This window comes from Oncorhynchus kisutch, linkage group LG1 (genome assembly GCF_002021735.2).
Source record: "Oncorhynchus kisutch isolate 150728-3 linkage group LG1, Okis_V2, whole genome shotgun sequence".
In the NCBI taxonomy this organism is placed as follows: Eukaryota; Metazoa; Chordata; class Actinopteri; order Salmoniformes; family Salmonidae; genus Oncorhynchus; species Oncorhynchus kisutch.
Window position 1 is genome coordinate 64,289,219 of NC_034174.2, and position 21,096 is coordinate 64,310,314.

Sequence of the window (21,096 nt, forward strand, 5' to 3'; positions counted from 1 at the left end):
AGCCGAGATATGCCCTGTTAACATTCCTGTCTTTACATTTTGGGCTTCATAAATAGGGCCAGGGTTTTTTCTGAACTGAACAAAATTGCCCCCAAAATCCAGATTTTTGTCCACCCTATAAGACCCATTAAACGGCCATTTGAAGCGAATCTGGTCCAATGTAGTCACATTAGCTAGTTTTTGGGTACATGTATCCATTTTCCTGGTTAACTCACATATCTTCACTGTCTCTGTCTGGCTGGATTGGTGCACCCCAGGGGACTCCTTCAGATGAAGTGGTTATTTTGCCCAAAACAATCTGCTCCATCACGCATGAAGAACTCCCTGTACCATTACTTGTCAAAAGTCATCAGTGTTAGGAGTCTGCCTGCAGAGAGGGTGTGTAGGAACGGGATGAGGGAGGGTGTGTGTGGGGGACGGTGGGTGGGTGAGTGTGTGAGGGAGAGTGCATGTGTGAGAACATATGTGTGTGCACTGTCAATACGCAGGGGGATTCCCCAACAAAGAGCCTCTGGTGGCAGGCTGGCTAGCTAAGCACACCCCCTGCTGGCTGACACACAAGTCGTTAGCCAAGTCGCCTTTCAAGACATGTATGGGCTTTGAAAGAACATGCAATACAAAATGAAATAACATTACAATGGAAAACAATATGAAGCTTTAGGATGTTCTGGTGTTTCCCTAGTATCACTCATATGTTTGTAAAACATGATTTATGCATTTTGCTGCAGTCTCAGAAAAAGAACTCATTACTTTGCCATTCTTACACTTCTGTGAGCTAAACCGGATAGTTGTAATCACTACAGTCAATGGAACGCTGTTGTCTGAATCATAACACAACAATCATGCACTTAACACGCATTTCCGTCCAAATGTTCCATTGACAACAATGCACGATTTACACAATCTTCAAATGATTCACACACCACAAGTGAAGATTTAGCCCAGTAGTATACCAGTGATAGTGTGAATTCCATCTATATTCAGCCAATCCATTTCAAGTACCCTTTACTTTCATGGCTTGTGGTATACTGGCTCTCTGAGCTAGGATAATACTCAGTAAGCCTACCTGTATACTGACTCTCTGAGCTAGGATAATACTCAGTAAGCCTACCTGTATACTGACTCTCTGAGCTAGGATAATACTCAGTAGGCCTACATGTATACTGATTCTCTGTGCTAGGATAATACTTAGTAAGCCTACCTGTATACTGGCTCTCTGAGCTAGGATAATACTCAGTAGGCCTACATGTATACTGACTCTCTGCGCTAGGATAATACTCAGTAGGCCTACCTGTATACTGACTCTCTGAGCTAGGATAATACTCAGTAGGCCTACATGTATACTGACTCTCTGAGCTAGGATAATACTCCGTAGGCATACATGTATACTGACTCTCTGAGCTAGGATAATACTCAGTAGGCCTACATGTATACTGGCTCTCTGAGCTAGGATAATACTCAGTAGGCCTACATGTATACTGACTCTCTGAGCTAGGATAATACTCATTAAGTCTACCTGTATACTGACTCTCTGAGCTAGGATAATACTCAGCAGGCCTACATGTATACTGACTCTCTGAGCTAGGATAATACTCAGCAGGCCTACCTGTATACTGACTCTCTGAGCTAGGATAATACTCAGTAGGCCTACCTGTATACTGACTCTCTGAGCTAGGATAATACTCAGTAAGTCTACCTGTATACTGACTCTCTGAGCTAGGATAATACTCAGTAAGCCTACCTGTATACTGACTCTCTGAGCTAGGATAATACTCAGTAAGCTTATCTGTATACTGACTCTCTGAGCTAGGATAATACTCAGCAGGCCTACCTGTATACTGACTCTCTGAGCTAGGATAATACTCAGCAGGCCTACCTGTATACTGACTCTCTGAGCTAGGATAATACTCAGTAGGCCTACCTGTATACTGACTCTCTGAGCTAGGATAATACTCAGTAAGCTTATCTGTATACTGACTCTCTGAGCTAGGATAATACTCAGTAAGCCTACCTGTATATTGACTGTCTGCTCTTTACCCTGTCCCTCTGTCCAGCCCCTGCGTTCGTCCCTGAAGAAGAGTGATAGCCAGCAGCAGGCCAGTCCTCTGTCTGACAGTGGTGCTGATGGTGGTGGTGGTGGTCACTCTGTTGGGGACAGGAGGGCAGCCTTCCACAGACAGACCTCCCTGTCTCAGAGCATACGCAAGTAAGTGGGGTTGGGGAGAGAGGGAGAAGTGGGAAGAGAGAGGGAAGAAATAAAGGGAGGAAGAAACTAATGGAGGGCAGAAGAAAAAGCTGAAAGGGGTTATAGGAGGATTTCAGGGGCAGTGAGGGTGAGAAAGGAGGAAGATGATGAGTGCAAAAAGAAAGGGAAGGTAGTGTGAGAAGATTTGATGGGGTTGGGGGGGTGGAAAGAGGCTGTAGATTAACAGATGGCGGCAGAGAGAGAAACGGAAGGGAGAGAGAAAGAGAAAAGACAGTGGGAGAGAATCTCAATTGTGTACTCCTTGCATCCTCTTCTCCTTCTCAAACCCCATTGGAGAAGAAGTTCAGAGGGGAGGGAACGCTGGCTTTCTCATCCAATGGGATTTGCCAAAAAAAAATCATTTTATGACTATTTGGAATGTTGGCTGTAATCAAGTTGTATTCTCTCCTCCCCTCCCTCTCTCTTTTACACCTCACTGTCTCGCTCCTTCTTTCTTCTGTATTCTTCCCACCAACTTTCCTTTCCCTCCCTCCTTTCTCTCCTCTTTCCCCCTTCTCTCCCTCCCCCTTCTCCAGGAGTACAGCCCAAGTTACAGCCCAAGCAGCTGGTTGGTTCGGGGTGGGTGAGGACTGTGAGACCAAGCAGCAGCTATGGCAGAGGAAGAGCCTGCGCCACTGCAGCCAGCGCTACGGCAAGCTCAAGGCCCAGTACAGAGAGCCGGAGCTCCCCATCAGCATGGACCAGGGCCTGGACTCACCCGCCGCAAACAAGATTCCCAAGGTAGGCTCTTAGCCCCTAGGTCTGACAGAACTGGGTAGGTACAGTGCATTCGGGAAGTATTCAGACCCCTCGACTTTTTCCACATTTTGGGACGTTACAGCCTTATTCTAAAATGGATTCAATCGAGGTTTTTAGACATTTTTGCAAATGTATTAAACATGAAAAAAATGGAAATATCACATTTACATAAGTATTCAGACCCTTTACTCAGTACTTTGTTGAAGCACCTTTGGCAGCGATTACAGCCTGGAATCTTCTTGGGTATGACACTACAAGCTTGGCACACCTGTATTTGGGAAGTTTTTCATTCTTCTCTGCAGATCCTCTCAAGCTCTGTCAGGTTGGATGGGGAGCGTCACTGCACAGCTACTGGTCTCTCCAGAGATGTCCGATCGCGTTCAAGTCCGGGCTCTGGCCCGGCCACTCGAGGTCATTCAGAGACTTGTCCCGAAGCCACTCCTGCTTTGTCTTGGCTGTGTGCTTAGGGTTGTTGTCCTGTTGGAAGGTGAACCTTTGCCCCAGTCTGAGTTCCTGAACGCTCTGAAACAGGTTTTCATTCAGGATCTCTCTGTACTTTGTGCCGTTCATCTTTCCCTCGATCCTGACTAGTCTCCCAGTCCCTGCCGCTGAAAAACATCCCCACAGCATGATGCTGCCACCACCATGCTTCACTATAGGGATGGTGCCAGGTTTCGTCCAGAGTTGACGCTTGGCATTCAGGCCAAAGAGTTCAATCTTGGTTTCATCAGACCAGAGAATCTTGTTTCTCATGGTCTGAGCTGTCATGTGCCTTTTACTGAGGAGTGGCCACTCAATCATAAAGGCCTGATTTGTAGAGAGCTGCACAGATGGGAGAACCTTCCAGAAGGACAACTATCTCCACAGAGGAACTCTAGAGCTCTGTCAGAGTGACCATCAGGTTCTTTGTCATCTCCCTGACCAACGCCCTTCTCCCCCAATTGCTCAGTTTGGCTGTGCGGCCAGCTCTAGGAAGAGTCTTGGGGGTTCCAAACTTCTTCCATTTAAGAATGATGAAGGCCACTGCGTTATTTGGGACCTTCAATATTGCAGAAATGTTGTGGTACCCTTCCCCAGATCTGTGCCTCAACACAATCCTGTCTCTGAGCTCTACGGACAATTCCTTTACGGACAATTCCAACCTCATGGCTTGGTTTTTGCTCTGACATGGATTGTCAACTGTGGGAACATAAATAGACAGATGTGTGCCTTTCCAAATCATGTCCCATCTATTAAATGAACCACAGGTGGACTCCAATCAAGTTGTAGAAACATCTCAAGGATGATCAATGGAAACTGGATGCACCTGAGCTCAATATCGACATCTCATAGTAAAGGGTCTGAATACTGATGTGAATAAGGTATTTCTGTTTTTTATTTGTAATACATTTGCAAACATGTCTAAAAACCTGTTTTGACTGTTTTGTCATTATGCTGTATTGTGTGAAGATTGATTGAGGGGAAACTTTTATTTAATCCATTTTAGAAGAAGGCTGTAATGAAAACGTCAACAGGGCTGAATACTTTCTGAATGCACCATATTAGCAATAAAGTGGCAAGGAAAGATACTACTATCCACATCTTTTCTGATCTACATGAAGTGCACAGGGACTGAGGGGTAGGGATTGTTTGTAAACGGGGCCACTGTGTTTGTTGCACAATCAAATCAACTTTACCGAACAAGACTCTATCATCAACAACCGTCATCACTTGTCTCTGTGTCAGACATCAGATTAGACTCCGGCTTTTGGACCTCTACTCAGAATGGACACATCACAGAGATTAGGTGGAAGGGGCGGCGGTAGTTCCACTCAAGGGGAAGTGAAGTGTACCCTCTGCCTGCCATAAATAATGCAGAGCGGGGCACCGTGGTGACAGAAGGTTGACTACGTCTGAGCCCCAGCTAGACGTATTGTTTCTGTTAGTCTCCACACACTTTGCTCTCCTCTGACTCCAACACACCCGCTCCTGGGTGCTAGTTTGTCTCCACGACTCTCTCTTTCTCTCTCCTTCTATCTGTCACTCTCTGCCCCCTTATTTCTGTCTCTCTGTCTCTGTCTGTCTATTCCTCTCTCTCTCCCAATCTGTTTTTGTTCCTCTTTCCCCTTTGCTCTCTGTCAGCTCCTATGAAGACTCGGGTAAGACTGCATAACAAGCTTCTACATTCTCTCTGACACACTCACGCTGACTGATACCTCGGCACACAGACGTGCACACAGACGTGCACACACACACACACACACACACACAGAACACTCCTAGTAGATGGATTATAGATGTGTGTGAATTTCACTGTGACATCAGTAACACTTTCATGTAGAGCCGTCAGTGTAATTCTTTGTCAACTCCTGTAGAGTGCAACGTTTCCCTGATTTAGATTCCCCCAGCTAGTTTAAATGTCACCTCTTAAGGATTTCAGCTTTACAATGTAGCTTTTTGTTGTGATGTAGCTAATGATGCGACAGTTAATTATTTAGTTTGTTTCTGTTTAATCAGCGTGAACTTACCCTGTCTGTCCGTCCCTCTCCCCCCAGATTGTGGACCCCCTAGCGCGGGGGCGAGCGTTCCGCTACCCGGATGAGACGGACCGACCTCCCCGTACCCCCCACACGGGACCTGTCACCCCGCGGTTCTCCTCCCAGCGTTCCAGGGGCTACGCCCACCTGCCCCGGCGCAAGAGGGAGTCTGTCGCCCGCATGAGTATACGAGCAGCGTCCAACCTACTCAGGGTGAGCGGGCGCTGGGGATCGTTAGAGGAAGTGTGGATGGGGTTTCATCTCCAACCTGATCACCACTGGGGATCGTTAGAGGAAGTGTGGATGGGGTTTCATCTCCAACCTGATCACCACTGGGGATCGTTAGAGGAAGTGTGGATGGGGTTTCATCTCCAACCTGATCACCACTGGGGATCGTTAGATGAAACTAGACTTCCTTTGAGTGTACATTCAAGAGTCTGTGTGCATGTGTGTTGCATGTGTGTTGCTATTGAGCGAAATACAGATGAATATTTGATGCTTTTGTGTGTACGTGCCTGACAATTATAGATTTTTCGCTTAAAAGACTGCTATGTTGATCTGTGTATGTTGTACTGTACTTCACAGTCATATTTGAATTGAGTTGTTTCTCCCCACAGCGAGTCTTTGATGTTGTCCCACAAATGTCCTGGTTGTGTGTGTGGTTCAGGGTCGTTCAGGTCCAGTGGGCTCCCAGACAAGTCGTAGTTTCCGCCGGCGGAGCTTCGCCCGGCCCAGCTTGCTGGATGAGGATACTGTGGACTCGGCAGACACTCACGAGTCTGTCTTCTTCAGCAAGGTAATGCTACTCTATCTACCTTTCTCTCTGTGTCCTTCTCTTGCTTTCTCTGTCTCTCTTTCGGTTTGTCTCTCTCTCCATGTGCCTCAGTCGTCTCTCCCTCTCCTCTTTCGCTGCCTCCGTCTGCATGCTTTTGTTTGTATTAGTTCTGTCTTTCTGTCTCTTCTATATGTCTCTCTCTGTCTTTTCTTCCACATGTCTGTGGAACTTGCTCAGTTAATGTCTCAGTTGTTGAATCTTGTTATGTTCATACAAATATTTACACATGTTAAGTTTGCTGAAAATCAATGCATTTCACAGTGAGAGGACATTTCTTTTTTTTGCTGAGTTTAACTCTCTGTCTCTTCTATGTCTCTGTCTCTCTTCTATATGTGTGTCTCTATATGTCTCTCTCTGTCTCTTCTATATGTGTCTCTCTATATGTCTCTCTCTGTCTCTTCTATATGTGTCTCTCTATATGTCTCTCTCTGTCTCTCTTCTATATGTGTCTCTCTATATGTCTCTCTCTGTCTCTCTTCTATATGTGTCTCTCTATATGTCTCTCTCTGTCTCTTCTATATGTATCTGTTTGTGCTCTGTGTTCCAGGTGAAAGCAGTCAGTCTCAGCTTAGCCATTGTGCTAGATCACACAGATGAGATAATAACACAATGTCAAGTGGCTATTTTGTCCTCTCAAATCAAATTGTATTAGTCACATGTGCCAAATCCAACAGGTGTAGACCTTACAGTGAAATGCTTACTTACGAGCCCCTAACCAACAATGCAGTTAAAAAAGTGACAGATAAAAGTAATAAGTATTTAAAGAGCAGCAGTAAAGAATAACTATATACAGGGGGTGCCGGTACAGAGTCAATGTGCCGGTACAGAGTCACCGGTTAGTTGAGGTAGTATGTACATGTAGGTAGAGTTATTAAAGTGACTATGCATAGATGACAACAGAGTTGCAGGGGTGTGGATGGGCGGGGCAATGCAAATAGTCTGGGTAGCCATTTGACTAGATGTTCAGGAGTCTTATGGCTTGGGGTTAGAAGCTGTTTAGAAGTCTCTTGGACCTAGACTTAGTGCTCCGGTACCGCTTGCCGTACAGTAGCAAAGAGAACAGTCTATGCCTAGGGTGGCTGGAGTCTTAGTAGGTGCGACAGTTAGTGGAGGGATGAATAGTAAGTGTGACAGTTAGTGGAGGGATGAATAGTAGGTGCGACAGTTAGTGGAGGGATGAATAGTAGGTGCGACAGTGAGTGGAGAGATGAATAGTAGGTGTGACAGTGAGTGGAGGGATGAATAGTAGGTGTGACAGTGAGTGGAGGGATGAATCGTAGGTGCGACAGTTAGTGGAGGGATGAATAGTAGGTGCGACAGTTAGTGGAGGGATGAATAGTAGGTGTGACAGTTAGTGGAGGGATGAATAGTAGGAGTGACAGTTAGTGGAGGGATGAATCGTAGGTGCGACAGTGGAGGGATGAATCGTAGGTGCGACAGTTAGTGGAGGGATGAATAGTAGGTGCGACAGTTAGTGGAGGGATGAATAGTAGGTGTGACAGTGAGTGGAGGGATGAATAGTAGGTGTGACAGTGAGTGGAGGGATGAATAGTAGGAGTGACAGTTAGTGGAGGGATGAATCGTAGGTGCGACAGTGGAGGGATGAATAGTAGGTGCGACAGTGGAGGGATGAATAGTAGGTGTGACAGTTAGTGGAGGGATGAATCGTAGGTGCGACAGTTAGTGGAGGGATGAATAGTAGGTGCGACAGTTAGTGGAGGGATGAATAGTAGGTGCGACAGTTAGTGGAGGGATGAATAGTAGGTGTGACAGTGAGTGGAGGGATGAATAGTAGGTGTGACAGTGAGTGGAGGGATGAATAGTAGGTGTGACAGTGAGTGGAGGGATGAATAGTAGGTGTGACAGTGAGTGGAGGGATGAATAGTAGGTGTGACAGTGAGTGGAGGGATGAATAGTAGGTGTGACAGTGAGTGGAGGGATGAATAGTAGGTGTGACAGTGAGTGGAGGGATGAATAGTAGGTGTGACGGTGAGTGGAGGGATGAATAGTAGGTGTGACGGTGAGTGGAGGGATGAATAGTAGGTGTGACGGTGAGTGGAGGGATGAATAGTAGGGGTGACGGTGAGTGGAGGGATGAATAGTAGGGGTGACGGTGAGTGGAGGGATGAATAGTAGGGGTGACGGTGAGTGGAGGGATGAATAGTAGGGGTGACGGTGAGTGGAGGGATGAATAGTAGGGGTGACGGTGAGTGGAGGGATGAATAGTAGGGGTGACGGTGAGTGGAGGGATGAATAGTAGGGGTGACGGTGAGTGGAGGGATGAATAGTAGGGGTGACGGTGAGTGGAGGGATGAATAGTAGGGGTGACGGTGAGTGGAGGGATGAATAGTAGGGGTGACGGTGAGTGGAGGGATGAATAGTAGGGGTGACGGTGAGTGGAGGGATGAATAGTAGGGGTGACGGTGAGTGGAGGGATGAATAGTAGGGGTGACGGTGAGTGGAGGGATGAAGGGTGAATATAAGTTGTCTTGAGGTTTTCTTGAATTTTAAGAAAGTAGTTGGAAGTTAAGAAAGCCAGATCCTGTACTGTTGGAGTGAGACGTGTGATGGAGTATGTAGTGATGTCTATGGATGAGTTGAGGGGGATGATGGTGTGTAGGGGAGGATAGTATATGGAATGATTAGTGCAGAATGGCGGATGGAATTTTCTACATTAGAAAATTGAGAAGAGATTTGTTTTCTGTTGGCCTCTCGATAACATTCTCCCCACGTCAATTCTCTGTCTCAGGTGGATGCCCATGATGAGTTGTACTCCATGGCTGATGATGTGTTCGAGTCTCCCCCTATGTCGGCTTCCTATGGAGGTCACCATGAGCCCTACCAGAGCCTGTAAGTAGCCTCCATGAGAGGGATGGGGAGAGTGATTGATAAAGTCTCATTGGCTTCTACAGTTTTTGAATTTAAGTTTATCTCTCTCCTCCACTCTTTCAACCCTTCCCTTTGCCTCCTGTTTCTGTCTCTGTTTCTCTCGCTCTCTGTGCGTCTCGCACTCTGTGTGTCTCTCTTTCTGCCCCCCCCCCCCCATTAGGGATGTGTCTAAAACCCCCACCATGCATATTGAGAAGGCCAGGTCACAGCAGCGGGGGCGTCGTATCGCCTCCCAGGTCAAGCACTTTGCCTTTGACAAGCCCAAGCGGCAGTACGGCATGGGCGTGGTGGGAAACTGGCTCAACCGTCACTACCGCCGCAGCATCAGCAGCCAGGTGCAGAAACAGCTGGACGACTTCAGCAGCCACAGGTGAGGAGGGAAGGGAAACACGCATATGAATACGTACAGTACTTTCACACAATCCACACCTAGTACTTCACATTTAGTGGGCTTTCATTCGTCTGTGAGACCCACATACATGTGATTTTCACTCTGCAGCGATATCGTTGTGTACATTTTCAAACGATCCAATCAAATAAGAAAAACAACCCTGCTCTGTCGTGTCCCTCAGACCGTACTTCACCTACTGGATCACCTTTGTCCACGTGGTCATCACCATCCTGGCCTGTGCTACCTATGGCTTTGCCCCTGTGGGGTTCGCCCAACACTCCACCACTGAACTGGTGAGGAGTCCCATAGGGCCTAGGCAACTGGACCCCCTAATAGGATCCAAAATGGCTTCTGTAATCCAATGGCATACCTCTTTTGATCCACAATGGCTACCTTAGGGATCCCATTGCGCTGTTTCTCCTGACTGTGTTTTCTTGGTCTCCCTCCACAGGTGTTGAAGAACAAGGGCATCTATGAGAGTGTCAAGTTCATCCAGCAGGAGAACTTCTGGATCGGCCCCGGCTCTGTGAGTCACTGCCCTTCTATCGCACATGTCATACATACTGAATGTCTTTTCAGTCTTACATGTGGGGTCTTTAGTTTTGATGGTCTATGTCTGCGGTGGTCTTTGGTGTTGGTGGGAGACTGTCGTGGAAATTTCCGGTATTTACCAAATCATGAGCGCAAATCACACACAAGTCAGAGTTAGTTATCACAAAGTCCATCTTTAATTATATGAGCTCCATCACAACCCTGTGACTCTCAGATCGATTCAGTGTCTATCAATGAATTCTCTGAGAGTTCCTTACACATTATAACTGAGATCCTTTATAGCAAAGACACACATAGCCAGACAGCATCGGCATAATTTATCATTCAGCTTTGTCTCCTAAACTATGTTCTTTTCTCAAACTCCGAACCATAAACAAATCCTCCATATCAACAGGCATATATCAAATCCACCCTATCTTGACAAGATCACAGAGACACATTTACTGGCACACAGACATTGTGGAGCCAAGAGATCCACGCTTGACCTCTCCCCTCTCTCCGGCCCAAGCAACTTAGTCTTGACAGAGACCAGATGACTGCAAACCCCGCCACAGTATTATACAAAAACATTCTGATGAGACGTAACTTACAAACATATGATGAATATAAAACATCTTACCTATGTTACCAACTAATTCTGATTATTCTCCAACAAGATGCACTTGGGCTTCAACAGGACACGCTAAAGAAGTTCTGGACTCACTCATATCCACTTGGACAGTGATACAGAATGTTCATTTCAGAGAATGTGGTGGGCTGAGGGTCAGTCAGCCATGTTAAGTTTATGTTCTATGTAGGGTGTCAGGTGAAAAAGTGGGTGTTTCCTGATCAAGTAAGACAATGGCTGCACCACATCATCCCACATAGGCCACAGTATGAAGAGTGTAAAGGGTCCCACACGACTAGTCTAGTGGGTGGCTATAGCTCAAATAACTGTAGCTGGGGTTTTGGTGGATAACTAGCTTTGTCTGTTCTGTACTGTGATGCACTAGGTACTACCTTTTTTGTATGGTTGATAATCAAAATAGGATCTCTTGACTACTTACTGGCCAACACTAGCTTGGCCAGTAAGCCTAACGCTTCTTTGGCACTGGTTCTGAGTTGCCCGGTTACCTTAACTTTATTGGATTCCCAGGTTAGGTTGACTGTGCTGGGGTTGCCAGGTTAGGTTAACTATTTTTGGTTGCTACGTCAAATATGTGTCTGGGTGCCAGATTAACAATGTATTCCTGTATTCTGTTCCCCCTCACAGGAGGACCTAATTCACCTTGGGGCCAAGTTCTCCCCGTGTATCCGCAAGGACAGCCAGATAGTCAGTCTCATCCAGAAAGCCAAGGACCAGGAGAGAGAGTCAGGCTGCTGTGTACAGAACGACAACTCGGGCTGTGTCCAGACCCTCAGCAACGACTGCTCGGTACGCAAACACACACGTACGCTCACATGCATATGTATTATTGTAGACCCACACACATACACACAAACCAGTACTATTGTACTCTCACTTATTCTCGTCTGTCTCTGTCTCACACACACTCTCCTGCCACTGAGAGATGAATGCTTGTAAACTAGAAACAAGATGATCAACTTGTGTCTGGCTGTGTTTATTCTGGTCTGTGTGTAGGAGTCATTGGCCACCTTCATGAAATGGAGGAATGCATATGTGGACATTCTGAGGTCATCAGGCTCTGTGTGCCACCAGGACCCCAGGTACTGTCTTTGACACTGTTCTACTATAACGACTACAGTGGTCACACACACACACTGTCCTGACAAGGTAAAACTTACTCGAGGGTATCATAAAGTGTCTTCCTGCTATCTGTTTTCCTGGTGCATGCTGTGAACAGGACCTGTGAAGAGCCCGCCTCAGCAGAGCCTCACATCTGGCCCGATGACATCACACATTGGCCGGTGAGGGACAGGAGGATCATTGAGTTATGTTCCGTCTGACAGCCCTGCTAACATGTATTGCGTGAACAGACACCATTATACATTCCATTTCTACAGAATGTTGTGCCCCACTGTACAGTATAAGCCCCTGGTATTAAAATACAGCAGTGGATGAGAGGTTACAGATCCATCATAACCTCAGGTCTTGGATCAGTGGAAACCAACACTAGCTTCTTCTCACCTTCCCTCCATCTGATCCCAGATCTGTACCTCCCCACGTAAGACGAACCTGACAGGCTACAGACACATGGACTGTAACCTCAAGGGACGACCCTGCTGCATAGGAACTAAGGGCCGGTGTGAGATCACTACGAGAGAGTACTGCTCCTTCATGCACGGTTACTTCCACGAGGAGGCCACCCTCTGCTCCCAGGTAGGTGGGTGTTTGTCTGTCCTGTGTGGGCGTTGTTTACAGGGTTTGTTTCATGACAGCCAACTCCCTATCTGATCCGGTGGTCTCTCTTCGTTAACAGATCCACTGTCTGGATGAGGTGTGTGGCCTCCTGCCCTTCCTCAACCCTGACGTCCCTGACCAGGTCTACAGGCTGTGGCTCTCCTTGTTCCTACACGCAGGGTAATCATGCACTGTATTTCTAAAGTACTTTTTATACATGACATTGTTTTCCGCCTAAAGTGCTTGACAGTAAGACTATGTAGACCTCAGGTCAGCTCACTGTAGTGGTTAGAGCGTTGGGCCAGTAACCGAAAGGTTGCTAGATCGAATCCCCGAACTGACAAGGTAAACATCGATCGTTCTGCCCCTGAAGAAGGCAGTTAACCCACTGTTCCTAGGCCGTCCTTGTAACTAAGAATGTGTTCTTAATCGACTTGCCTAGTTAAAAAAAGGTTAAATAAAATAAATGGGTTTTTGCCGACCACTTGACCTGACCAGGAAAATCTCTCTAATAGGTCCAATGCAGAAGGTCCAATGCAGCCATTTCTGGGTAACAATAAAGTATCTTACTGTGATACAATGTATTTGTCAAAAATCGCTTCTTAGCAAAGAGCAATTTCTCAAGCAAGAATTTAGCTAAGTAGTGCTTTTATTGGCATCACCAGGCAGTACATTTGACATCACCAGGCAGTACATTTGACATCACCAGGCAGTACATTTGACATCACCAGGCAGTACATTTGACATCACCAGGCAGTACATTTGACATCACCAGGCAGTACATTTGACATCACCAGGCAGTACATTTGACATCACCAGGCAGTACATTTGACATCACCAGGCAGTACATTTGACATCACCAGGCAGTACATTTGACATCACCGGGCAGTACATTTGACATCACCGGGCAGTACATTTGACATCACCGGGCAGTACATTTGACATCACCAGGCAGTACATTTGACATCACCGGGCAGTACATTTGACATCACCAGGCAGTACATTTGACATCACCAGGCAGTACATTTGACATCACCAGGCAGTACATTTGACATCACCAGGCAGTACATTTTGACATCACCAGGCAGTACATTTGACATCACCAGGCAGTACATTTGACATCACCAGGCAGTACATTTGACATCACCAGGCAGTACATTTGACATCACCAGGCAGTACATTTGACATCACCAGGCAGTACATTTGACATCACCAGGCAGTACATTTGTTAACAGACCAATAAGAAAGAGTTCCAAAACCCTCTGCCAATAAAGGCACTACAAGATAGTCTTAGTGAACTTCTTGCCAAAAGTCCATCCCACCAAAACAGGCTCAAATTTCAAGCAGTTCTTACACTAATAGGGCATTATGGTCAATTTCACAGTAGTAGTCCAACCTCAGTGTGGAAATATATATAAAACACTGAAAAATCACGTTTTTGATTGCACTGGGCCTTTAATACTTTGTTTAACCCTAGTTGTAGCTACTTCACGGCTCTGATTGTTCCTTGTCAGTTTACATGGTCAGTGAAAGCTCAGGGGATATCCCATTGTGTCCCTAAGTATGACCTTAACATGAAATACTGCGTAGAGAGGATTCCCCCACATGATTCAGATATCGGTACTTAGTGAGGAGATTACAGCACGTGCTGGGGTTCAGGTGTGTGTGTGCTTATGTTAACAATGTGGGTGTGTGTGCGTGCTTATGTTAACAACGTAGGTGTGTGTGTGTTAACAACGTGTGTGTGTGTGTGTGTGTGTGTTAATATAGTATAAGCCTACAGTATGCGTGTACATTTCCATGCGTTGTCCTCTGACTGGCCTCTTCCCTATGAAGCCTCCTCCACTGCCTGGTGTCAGTAGTGTTCCAGATGACTATCCTAAGAGACCTGGAGAAGCTGGCTGGCTGGGTCCGCATCTCCATCGTCTACGTCCTCTCTGGCATCACCGGCAACCTGGCCAGCGCACTCTTCCTCCCCTACAGAGCTGAGGTACACACACACAGGAGCGCACGTACACACACCTGCTCAGCTAACACCACTGCCACTGCTGATAGCCATTAAGCTGGTCAGGTGTTTTCTAGGAAAGCTGATGAGCGAGAGACCGGTTAACATCTCAGCTAGGCCCGGGCAGCCACTGAGCTTAGCTCGGGTACTGGAGGAGCTTTGGATAGGGAGATTACTGGACTGGACATGACCCTGTCTGGAGGGTAATCGATTAGGACTTAACTGCCTCTGCCCTGCCTCCATATCACCTGAAGCTGGAACAGAACCATTACACATGGCTTGAGAGCCATAGAGATCCTGTATTCATTTGTATGCTCAAAGCATTGGAAGAAATGCCATTGACAAAAACGTATTGCAATTGTGCGACTGACTGAGTTGCTAGGGTTGGCACAGTCAACGAGATGTTCTGACAGCCTGAGAAGAGCCTTGGCTGCAGTAACCAGATGTGGTGTGCCAGGGTCCCCCTAGTGGTGAAAAGGAGTATCAATTCACTCCATGTAAACTGTAAAGCTCCATGCATTCAATACATTTTGCATTCCTTTTCCCAACACACACAACTGGGTCTCATGTTCATGTTTTATCACAAATGAGTGTTGACCCAGGCAGTTGACCCATTCTTTCTGTCTCAGACCATGTCTGAGTCTCTCAAGTGTGGTCGCACACACAAACACATTCTTACACGTTTTGTCATTCACTGTCATTCCCATTGTAGCCCTATCCTCCCTCCTCCCTGCAATGTCCAGCTCTCTGTGTTCCTCTCCCTGACCGGGACATGCTGGTGCTTGTTGTGTTATCTGGACATGATCGAATCCAACCAAGACCTTTTCTTCTGCAGTGTGTGATGTGCTAATGGGAAGTTAGTTCAATCCCCTTGAGGTGAGGCAGCTGGCTTAATTGTGCCTTTGTGTTAAGGAGAGAGTGAGAGCGGCAGGGAAGCTCAGTACAGGTTGCGGAGTCAGCAGTAGGGTAAATGTGAAGGGCACAGGAAGTCATTTCAGTCTTTGGACCCTGTTCCCTTGTAATCTCCCCTTATAGCTTTACCATTGGGCTGTTGCTGACCATTTAGCATAGGAAGAGTGGACAAGTTACTTAAATGTTATTCCCTTGTTCTATTTCCCTCTGGTGTTCAGCCCACTTTCTGTATGACCAGACTGTAATAGCCCCATCCATGCTCAACTTCATTGATTACAATTTGATTCACTCGTAGTATGTTAGGTTGTAGAAATGAAGAGCGCAAATGTTACTGGAAAGAAGAGCACGCTCTACAGTTTTGTTTTCGAGGACAAGGCTCAGTATCGTGGACTGGAGGCATTGTTTGTGACGTGGGCATTGCCAAGTGGGAGAAGAGAGCTGCTGTGGATGACCTAGGTAGGCAGCTGCCTATCTGTGCTAGTAGTGGTGGCTTCTATCTCTCTGTCCCAGCTCTGATGTACCTGTACTGACCTTTCCTAATGGATGGAAGCGGGGTGAACAGGCAGTGGCTTGGGTGGTTGTTGTCCTTGATTATATTTTTTGCCTTCCTGTGACATGTGTTGTAGGTGTCCTGGAGGGCAGGTAGTTTCCCCCCAGTGATGCGTTGTGCAGACCACACCACCCTCTGGAAGCCTTGCGGTTGTTTGCAGTGCAGTTGACGTTCCAGGCAGTGATATATCCCGACAGGATGCTCTCAATTGGGCACCTGTAAAAGTTAGTGAGGGTTTTCGGTGACAAGCCAACATTTTTTCAGCCTCCTGAGGTTGAATGGCGTGGACCATTTCAGTCTGTCAGTGATATGTACACCGGGGAACTTAAAACTTTCCACCTTCTCCACTGTTGTCCCGTGGATGGGGGGGGGGTGTGCTCTTTTTGCTGTGGATGGGGGGGGGTGCTCTTTTTGCTGTTTCCTGAAGTCTATGATCATCTCTATTTGTTTTGCTGACATTGAGAGAGAGGTTATTTTCCTGATACCACACTCCGAGGGCCCTCCTCTCCTCCCTGTAGGCTGTCTCGTCGCTGTTGGTAATCAAGCCCACTACTGTTGTCGTCTGCAAACTTGATGATTGAGTTGGAGTTGTGCATGGTACGCAGTTGTGGGTGAACAGAGAGTACAGGAGAGGGCTGAGAACACACCCTTGTACAAATAACACATTTACTGTTTTAAACATATGAAACATTCTGACACAAACAAAAACATTTGAAATCCTTTTCATACTTGGGGGTAAATTGGATGAACTAGACACTTTGCGTAAATTAACTCATCTAAAACCTTGGACTTAAAATATTAGCAACCATTTTGTTTTCTTTGCTTTTGATGAGTAAACTACCAAAGACGACCTCTTCAACCCTCTCCCTCATGTTGTTGTTATGAAGTGAGAGTACAACAAAGGTCACACTAGTGCACTGAGCCCAAGTGTCACAACTTGGGCTACTGAAAACCAATCGCCTTCTGTGTTAATTTACCAGTGAGGGCAGCTGGAAGTGTAAGTGGTGGAAGATCAGGCATGTGTCACATAAGATGACATCACCAGGCCAAAGTAAGATGAACATAAAGAGGCATCAGTCCAAGAGCCCCATGGGAATGCCTGAGAATATGTGCGTGTGTAGGGTTTCAAAATTCCTGGAACTTCCCAGGTTTTCCTTGAATTCCTGGTTGGAGGTCTCCTGGAATCAGAAGGGAATAAGCAGGAAATCCTCAAGCCAGGACTTTTGGAAAACCAGGGAATTTATTGAAAGATCCAGGAATTTTGCAACCCAATGCGTGTGACTTGATGGTCTATTATTACTGGCTAAAGCATCTGGTGATGTGTGATGAGCAGTATGACCAGCAGTCTTGGGTGGGTCAGGGTTGGATGGCCTATAGGGTTATCTCAAGATCTTCATAGAAATAGCAAGATTTCTTGGATTTCTCAGTCAACTTTAAAAGTAGTTTATTCAGTTCTGGTGGTGGTTTCAGAAATGCGTAATAATACAAAAGTAACAGTCGCTATTACTTATTCAAAGGACTTTGAGTCACTCTTCAGTGCAGAAATTCAGATGTCAAAAGTTGAGACGTTCTGCAACTCCGCCTCTCTCTAAAGAAACAACTCGATGTCAGAACAGTAACATTCCCTAGTTCTTCTTCAAAGGACTTTCTGAGTCCTTTCCGAGTGCAGAAATTCAGATGTCAGAGAAAGTTCAGACGTTCTGAAACGCAGCCTGTCAAATGAAGTGTTCAATGGCCAATGAAGCTTAGACTGTCTAGCGCTGGCTGGGAAATGATTGGATTCAGAGCACCCATATAGCGTGTCTTGAACGTGTAGGCTGCGTGCCTAGGGCGTGTGAAAAGCCTCACTCCTCCTGTCCTTGTGGGAGGTTAGAATCTCAGATTAGCCATCTGCCCCTGTACGCCTATCACAGCCCTGACGTCAATCTAATCAGGATGCCAGCTGTAGAACCAGTGACCAAAGAACCATTGCTCTGGATTTAAATCTAGATGTAATTATTGAGTAGTTACATTTCCGTTGTACCTTACAATGTAATACTCTTTTGTTATACTACTCCAACAATGACACATTCCCATTTTTGGAACATCCACCGTCACTGTAGACATAAGTGGTTAAAATGTCAGATGGTGTAATTACATATTGATCGCAGCATTTATTTGGGGACATTATACCAAAAATAATTCCCCTGCTGAGATGAAGTCAATTGCAGGTCTAAGCCTCTCCAAACATGCATTTGGATCAGTAGACTACCGACAACAATTCACTATTACACACAGACACCAACATTTAATGCTGGTGAACCTGCTTCCCATTTTGCCCGGTTCCTATTGTCCTCTGCTATAAGGGACGATACCAACTCAGCCTCAGTCATCTGCCTATCCATTAGCAAGGAGCACGTATGCTACCACCACTTCCTTCATGTTAATGCATTTTCATTTGATATGAATTTCAACAGATGATATGCCCATCGCAATTGTCAACAGTGACATTCATTCACATACGTGCTGGTCTTGTCACCCATTCATCCAGTGGTGGCATCGTCATTGAGTGAAACATCAACCCCTCCCTCCATTTAGTTTGGACAGAGCAGGTGGATGTATGACTCTCTTTTCTCTCTCTCTCTCTCTGTCTTTCTCGGGTTATCATCCAGGTTGGCCCAGCTGGCTCCCAGTTCGGGCTGCTTGCCTGCCTGTTTGTGGAACTCATCCAGGGCTGGCAGATGCTGGAGAAGCCGTGGAAGGCCTTCCTCAAGCTGGTGGGCATCGTCTTCTTCCTGTTCCTGTGTGGCTTGCTGCCCTGGATCGACAACATCGCCCACATCTTCGGCTTCCTCAGCGGCCTGCTGCTCTCCTTCGCCTTCCTGCCCTACGTGACGTTCGGCGACTTCGACAAGTACCGAAAGCGTGTCCTCATCCTGCTATCGCTGCTGGTCTACCTGGGCCTGCTCTCCTCGCTGGTCGTCTGGTTCTATATCTACCCCATCAACTGGCACTGGCTGGAGCACCTCACCTGCCTGCCCTTCACCAGCACGTTCTGCGAGAAGTACGACATCGACCATGTGGTGCACTAGGCTAGCACTCACTAAAGCGCTAGCAGCTAATGCTAGCTGGCTTTAAAGCCTGGACATTCACTGAAATGCTAACAGCTAATGCGAGGCTTTAGAACCTGGACAGGAAGCGCAGTGGAAAATACTTTTAAGGGAAATGGAACTTGAAAGGGAGAGCGCACCTGGTACGAATGCCCGTATCCACCCAGGGTATCTACGCACATTGACTTCAACATTGTAATGCTATGCTAGTTCCTCTGGAGAGAGAGACTCAGTCTGAGCATGGTGTTAAAGTGGACTTGGAATACTAGTCCTATCGGTTCATAAACTATCACGTTAATACTACAGAGGCCTCTTATGTGTTACCTTTTGTACTCATTTTCTACAACACTGGAGGTATCTAACGCTACGTGATATAGCATTTCATTATGTTCAAATACTTTGAATTAGCTGTTCATGTGAGCATTTATTATGGTATTGAATACAAGTCATTCAGTCTGCCACTTGCTGGAGCATTGTTTGAACTTGAACCTAGTTTTGTGTGCTTTTCATTACTTTTCCATAGCACTATTTTGGGGACCAGTTAAGAGTTAAGAATTTCTTCCAATAGCAGTTGCCTTTCACATCGAATTATACTGTACAGACAGTTTCAATACAATGGTGTTATTGTATCTGTAAATGATGGTGTGACCTTCCAAATCCTGCCTTCCAATCTGCCTAGGTTATTTGTATCAACTGCCACAGGTGCTAGATAAATATACATCTAACTAATTCCAATTTGAACTTTGTCACTGCCCCAAAGACAAGCTGTTAGCCTTTTCAGTTTAAGGGCACTACTAATTAAACACGTTGACTTGTTCTGGCCATAATTGTGCCATATCACTGGACATTGTGTTTTATAGCTTTGATACTCAAACATTAATTACACATAATATCGTAAGATTATAGGATCTGACTGACAGACCAGAAGGCAGTATGTGATCGGATTGCGCAAACTAGAAAGTCCATGTTGTTTCACTTCAAACTACGATGTGCCTGCACTATATCTCTACGGTAATATATATATATATATATATATTAGTAATTATAGCACTTGAGTGATATCAGAGCAAATTACTACTTATCAATGTGTTATGTGTATATATTTCAAAGCCGAACGAGAATCTGTGTACTGCGTGCCTTGATCAATGGCCATTGATTCACGAAAGGCTGCTAGTCACTCTTGCCATTACTGATATCAAAATGGCCAACAGAATTTCTGCCATCCTGGACTGCTCCTGGTCTCTTGGATTATGACCCTCTCCTCTGGCAGATGTCCACTCTTCACTGCTTAGGACGTTTCCTGAGAGGTGGATTTCTATGCTTTGTTAAGTCACTTTACTCACCAGCAGTCAACTGGTGGTCGTTAATGGCCGACTATGTCAATAACATGGAATTCTTCATAGTGGTTTTGGTTGGACGATCGTTGAGTACTGTTTCACGTTGTTTTGTCATGTGGGCATTTAAATGGTTGTGAACTTGTTTAATTTGCTAGGAATCTGTCCCTCCCTTTTCTTTTTATGTGAACACTTTAGCACAGTCTGGTCCTCTTCATAGGAATTCACAGTGCCTTCTGAAATGTGTGTACGCCTTGAATTTGAGTGTCTGTAAATCGGCAAGCATAAATGCATAAATATGTAAATGCATTTGGACCAAATTGATTAGTTATTTATTGGATTAAAAAAAGAATACTTTGGAATTTGCTCTTTTACTGAGATATTGTTATATATTATTGCTGCAGTTTAAGATGTTACACTTGTGTATGTACAAATTCAGACGATGTCCTTAAAAATAAATGTACATTTAATCATGTTTTCCCTCGTGTGTCTTGAGCTCAGATTCAACTACCGGTAACCTTTCCTGACTTGTGTGAAAATGGCTCAAGGAACTACTACTTTGGATCTATGCTTCTGAACTATTTCTCTTGACAATTGCATTCAGCCGGGTAGTGTGGTGGTGCTTGAAAAGCGATGAATAGAAATACTGTTGTAGATTCACCTTCTTCAAGAGAGATT

The 21,096-nt window shown here is 45.8% G+C and overlaps 1 protein-coding gene across 2 annotated transcripts in view; it reads left to right on the top strand.

Moving 5' to 3' along the window:
• LOC109875951 (inactive rhomboid protein 2) overlaps positions 1 to 20,893 on the top strand; it is a 40,767-nt gene extending 19,874 nt beyond the window's left edge. For both annotated transcript variants that reach the window (XM_020468405.2, XM_031829726.1), the window contains 15 exons: positions 2,055 to 2,206; positions 2,782 to 2,986; positions 5,539 to 5,733; positions 6,188 to 6,316; positions 9,105 to 9,205; positions 9,405 to 9,614; positions 9,817 to 9,928; positions 10,087 to 10,161; positions 11,440 to 11,601; positions 11,809 to 11,894; positions 12,032 to 12,095; positions 12,337 to 12,507; positions 12,608 to 12,708; positions 14,365 to 14,518; positions 18,647 to 20,893. In XM_020468405.2, the coding sequence (XP_020323994.1) occupies positions 2,055 to 2,206; positions 2,782 to 2,986; positions 5,539 to 5,733; positions 6,188 to 6,316; positions 9,105 to 9,205; positions 9,405 to 9,614; positions 9,817 to 9,928; positions 10,087 to 10,161; positions 11,440 to 11,601; positions 11,809 to 11,894; positions 12,032 to 12,095; positions 12,337 to 12,507; positions 12,608 to 12,708; positions 14,365 to 14,518; positions 18,647 to 19,066 (2,337 nt within the window). In that variant the 3' untranslated portion in view covers positions 19,067 to 20,893. The remainder of the gene's footprint in view (positions 1 to 2,054; positions 2,207 to 2,781; positions 2,987 to 5,538; positions 5,734 to 6,187; positions 6,317 to 9,104; positions 9,206 to 9,404; positions 9,615 to 9,816; positions 9,929 to 10,086; positions 10,162 to 11,439; positions 11,602 to 11,808; positions 11,895 to 12,031; positions 12,096 to 12,336; positions 12,508 to 12,607; positions 12,709 to 14,364; positions 14,519 to 18,646) is intronic.
• Positions 20,894 to 21,096: the final 203 nt, after the last annotated feature.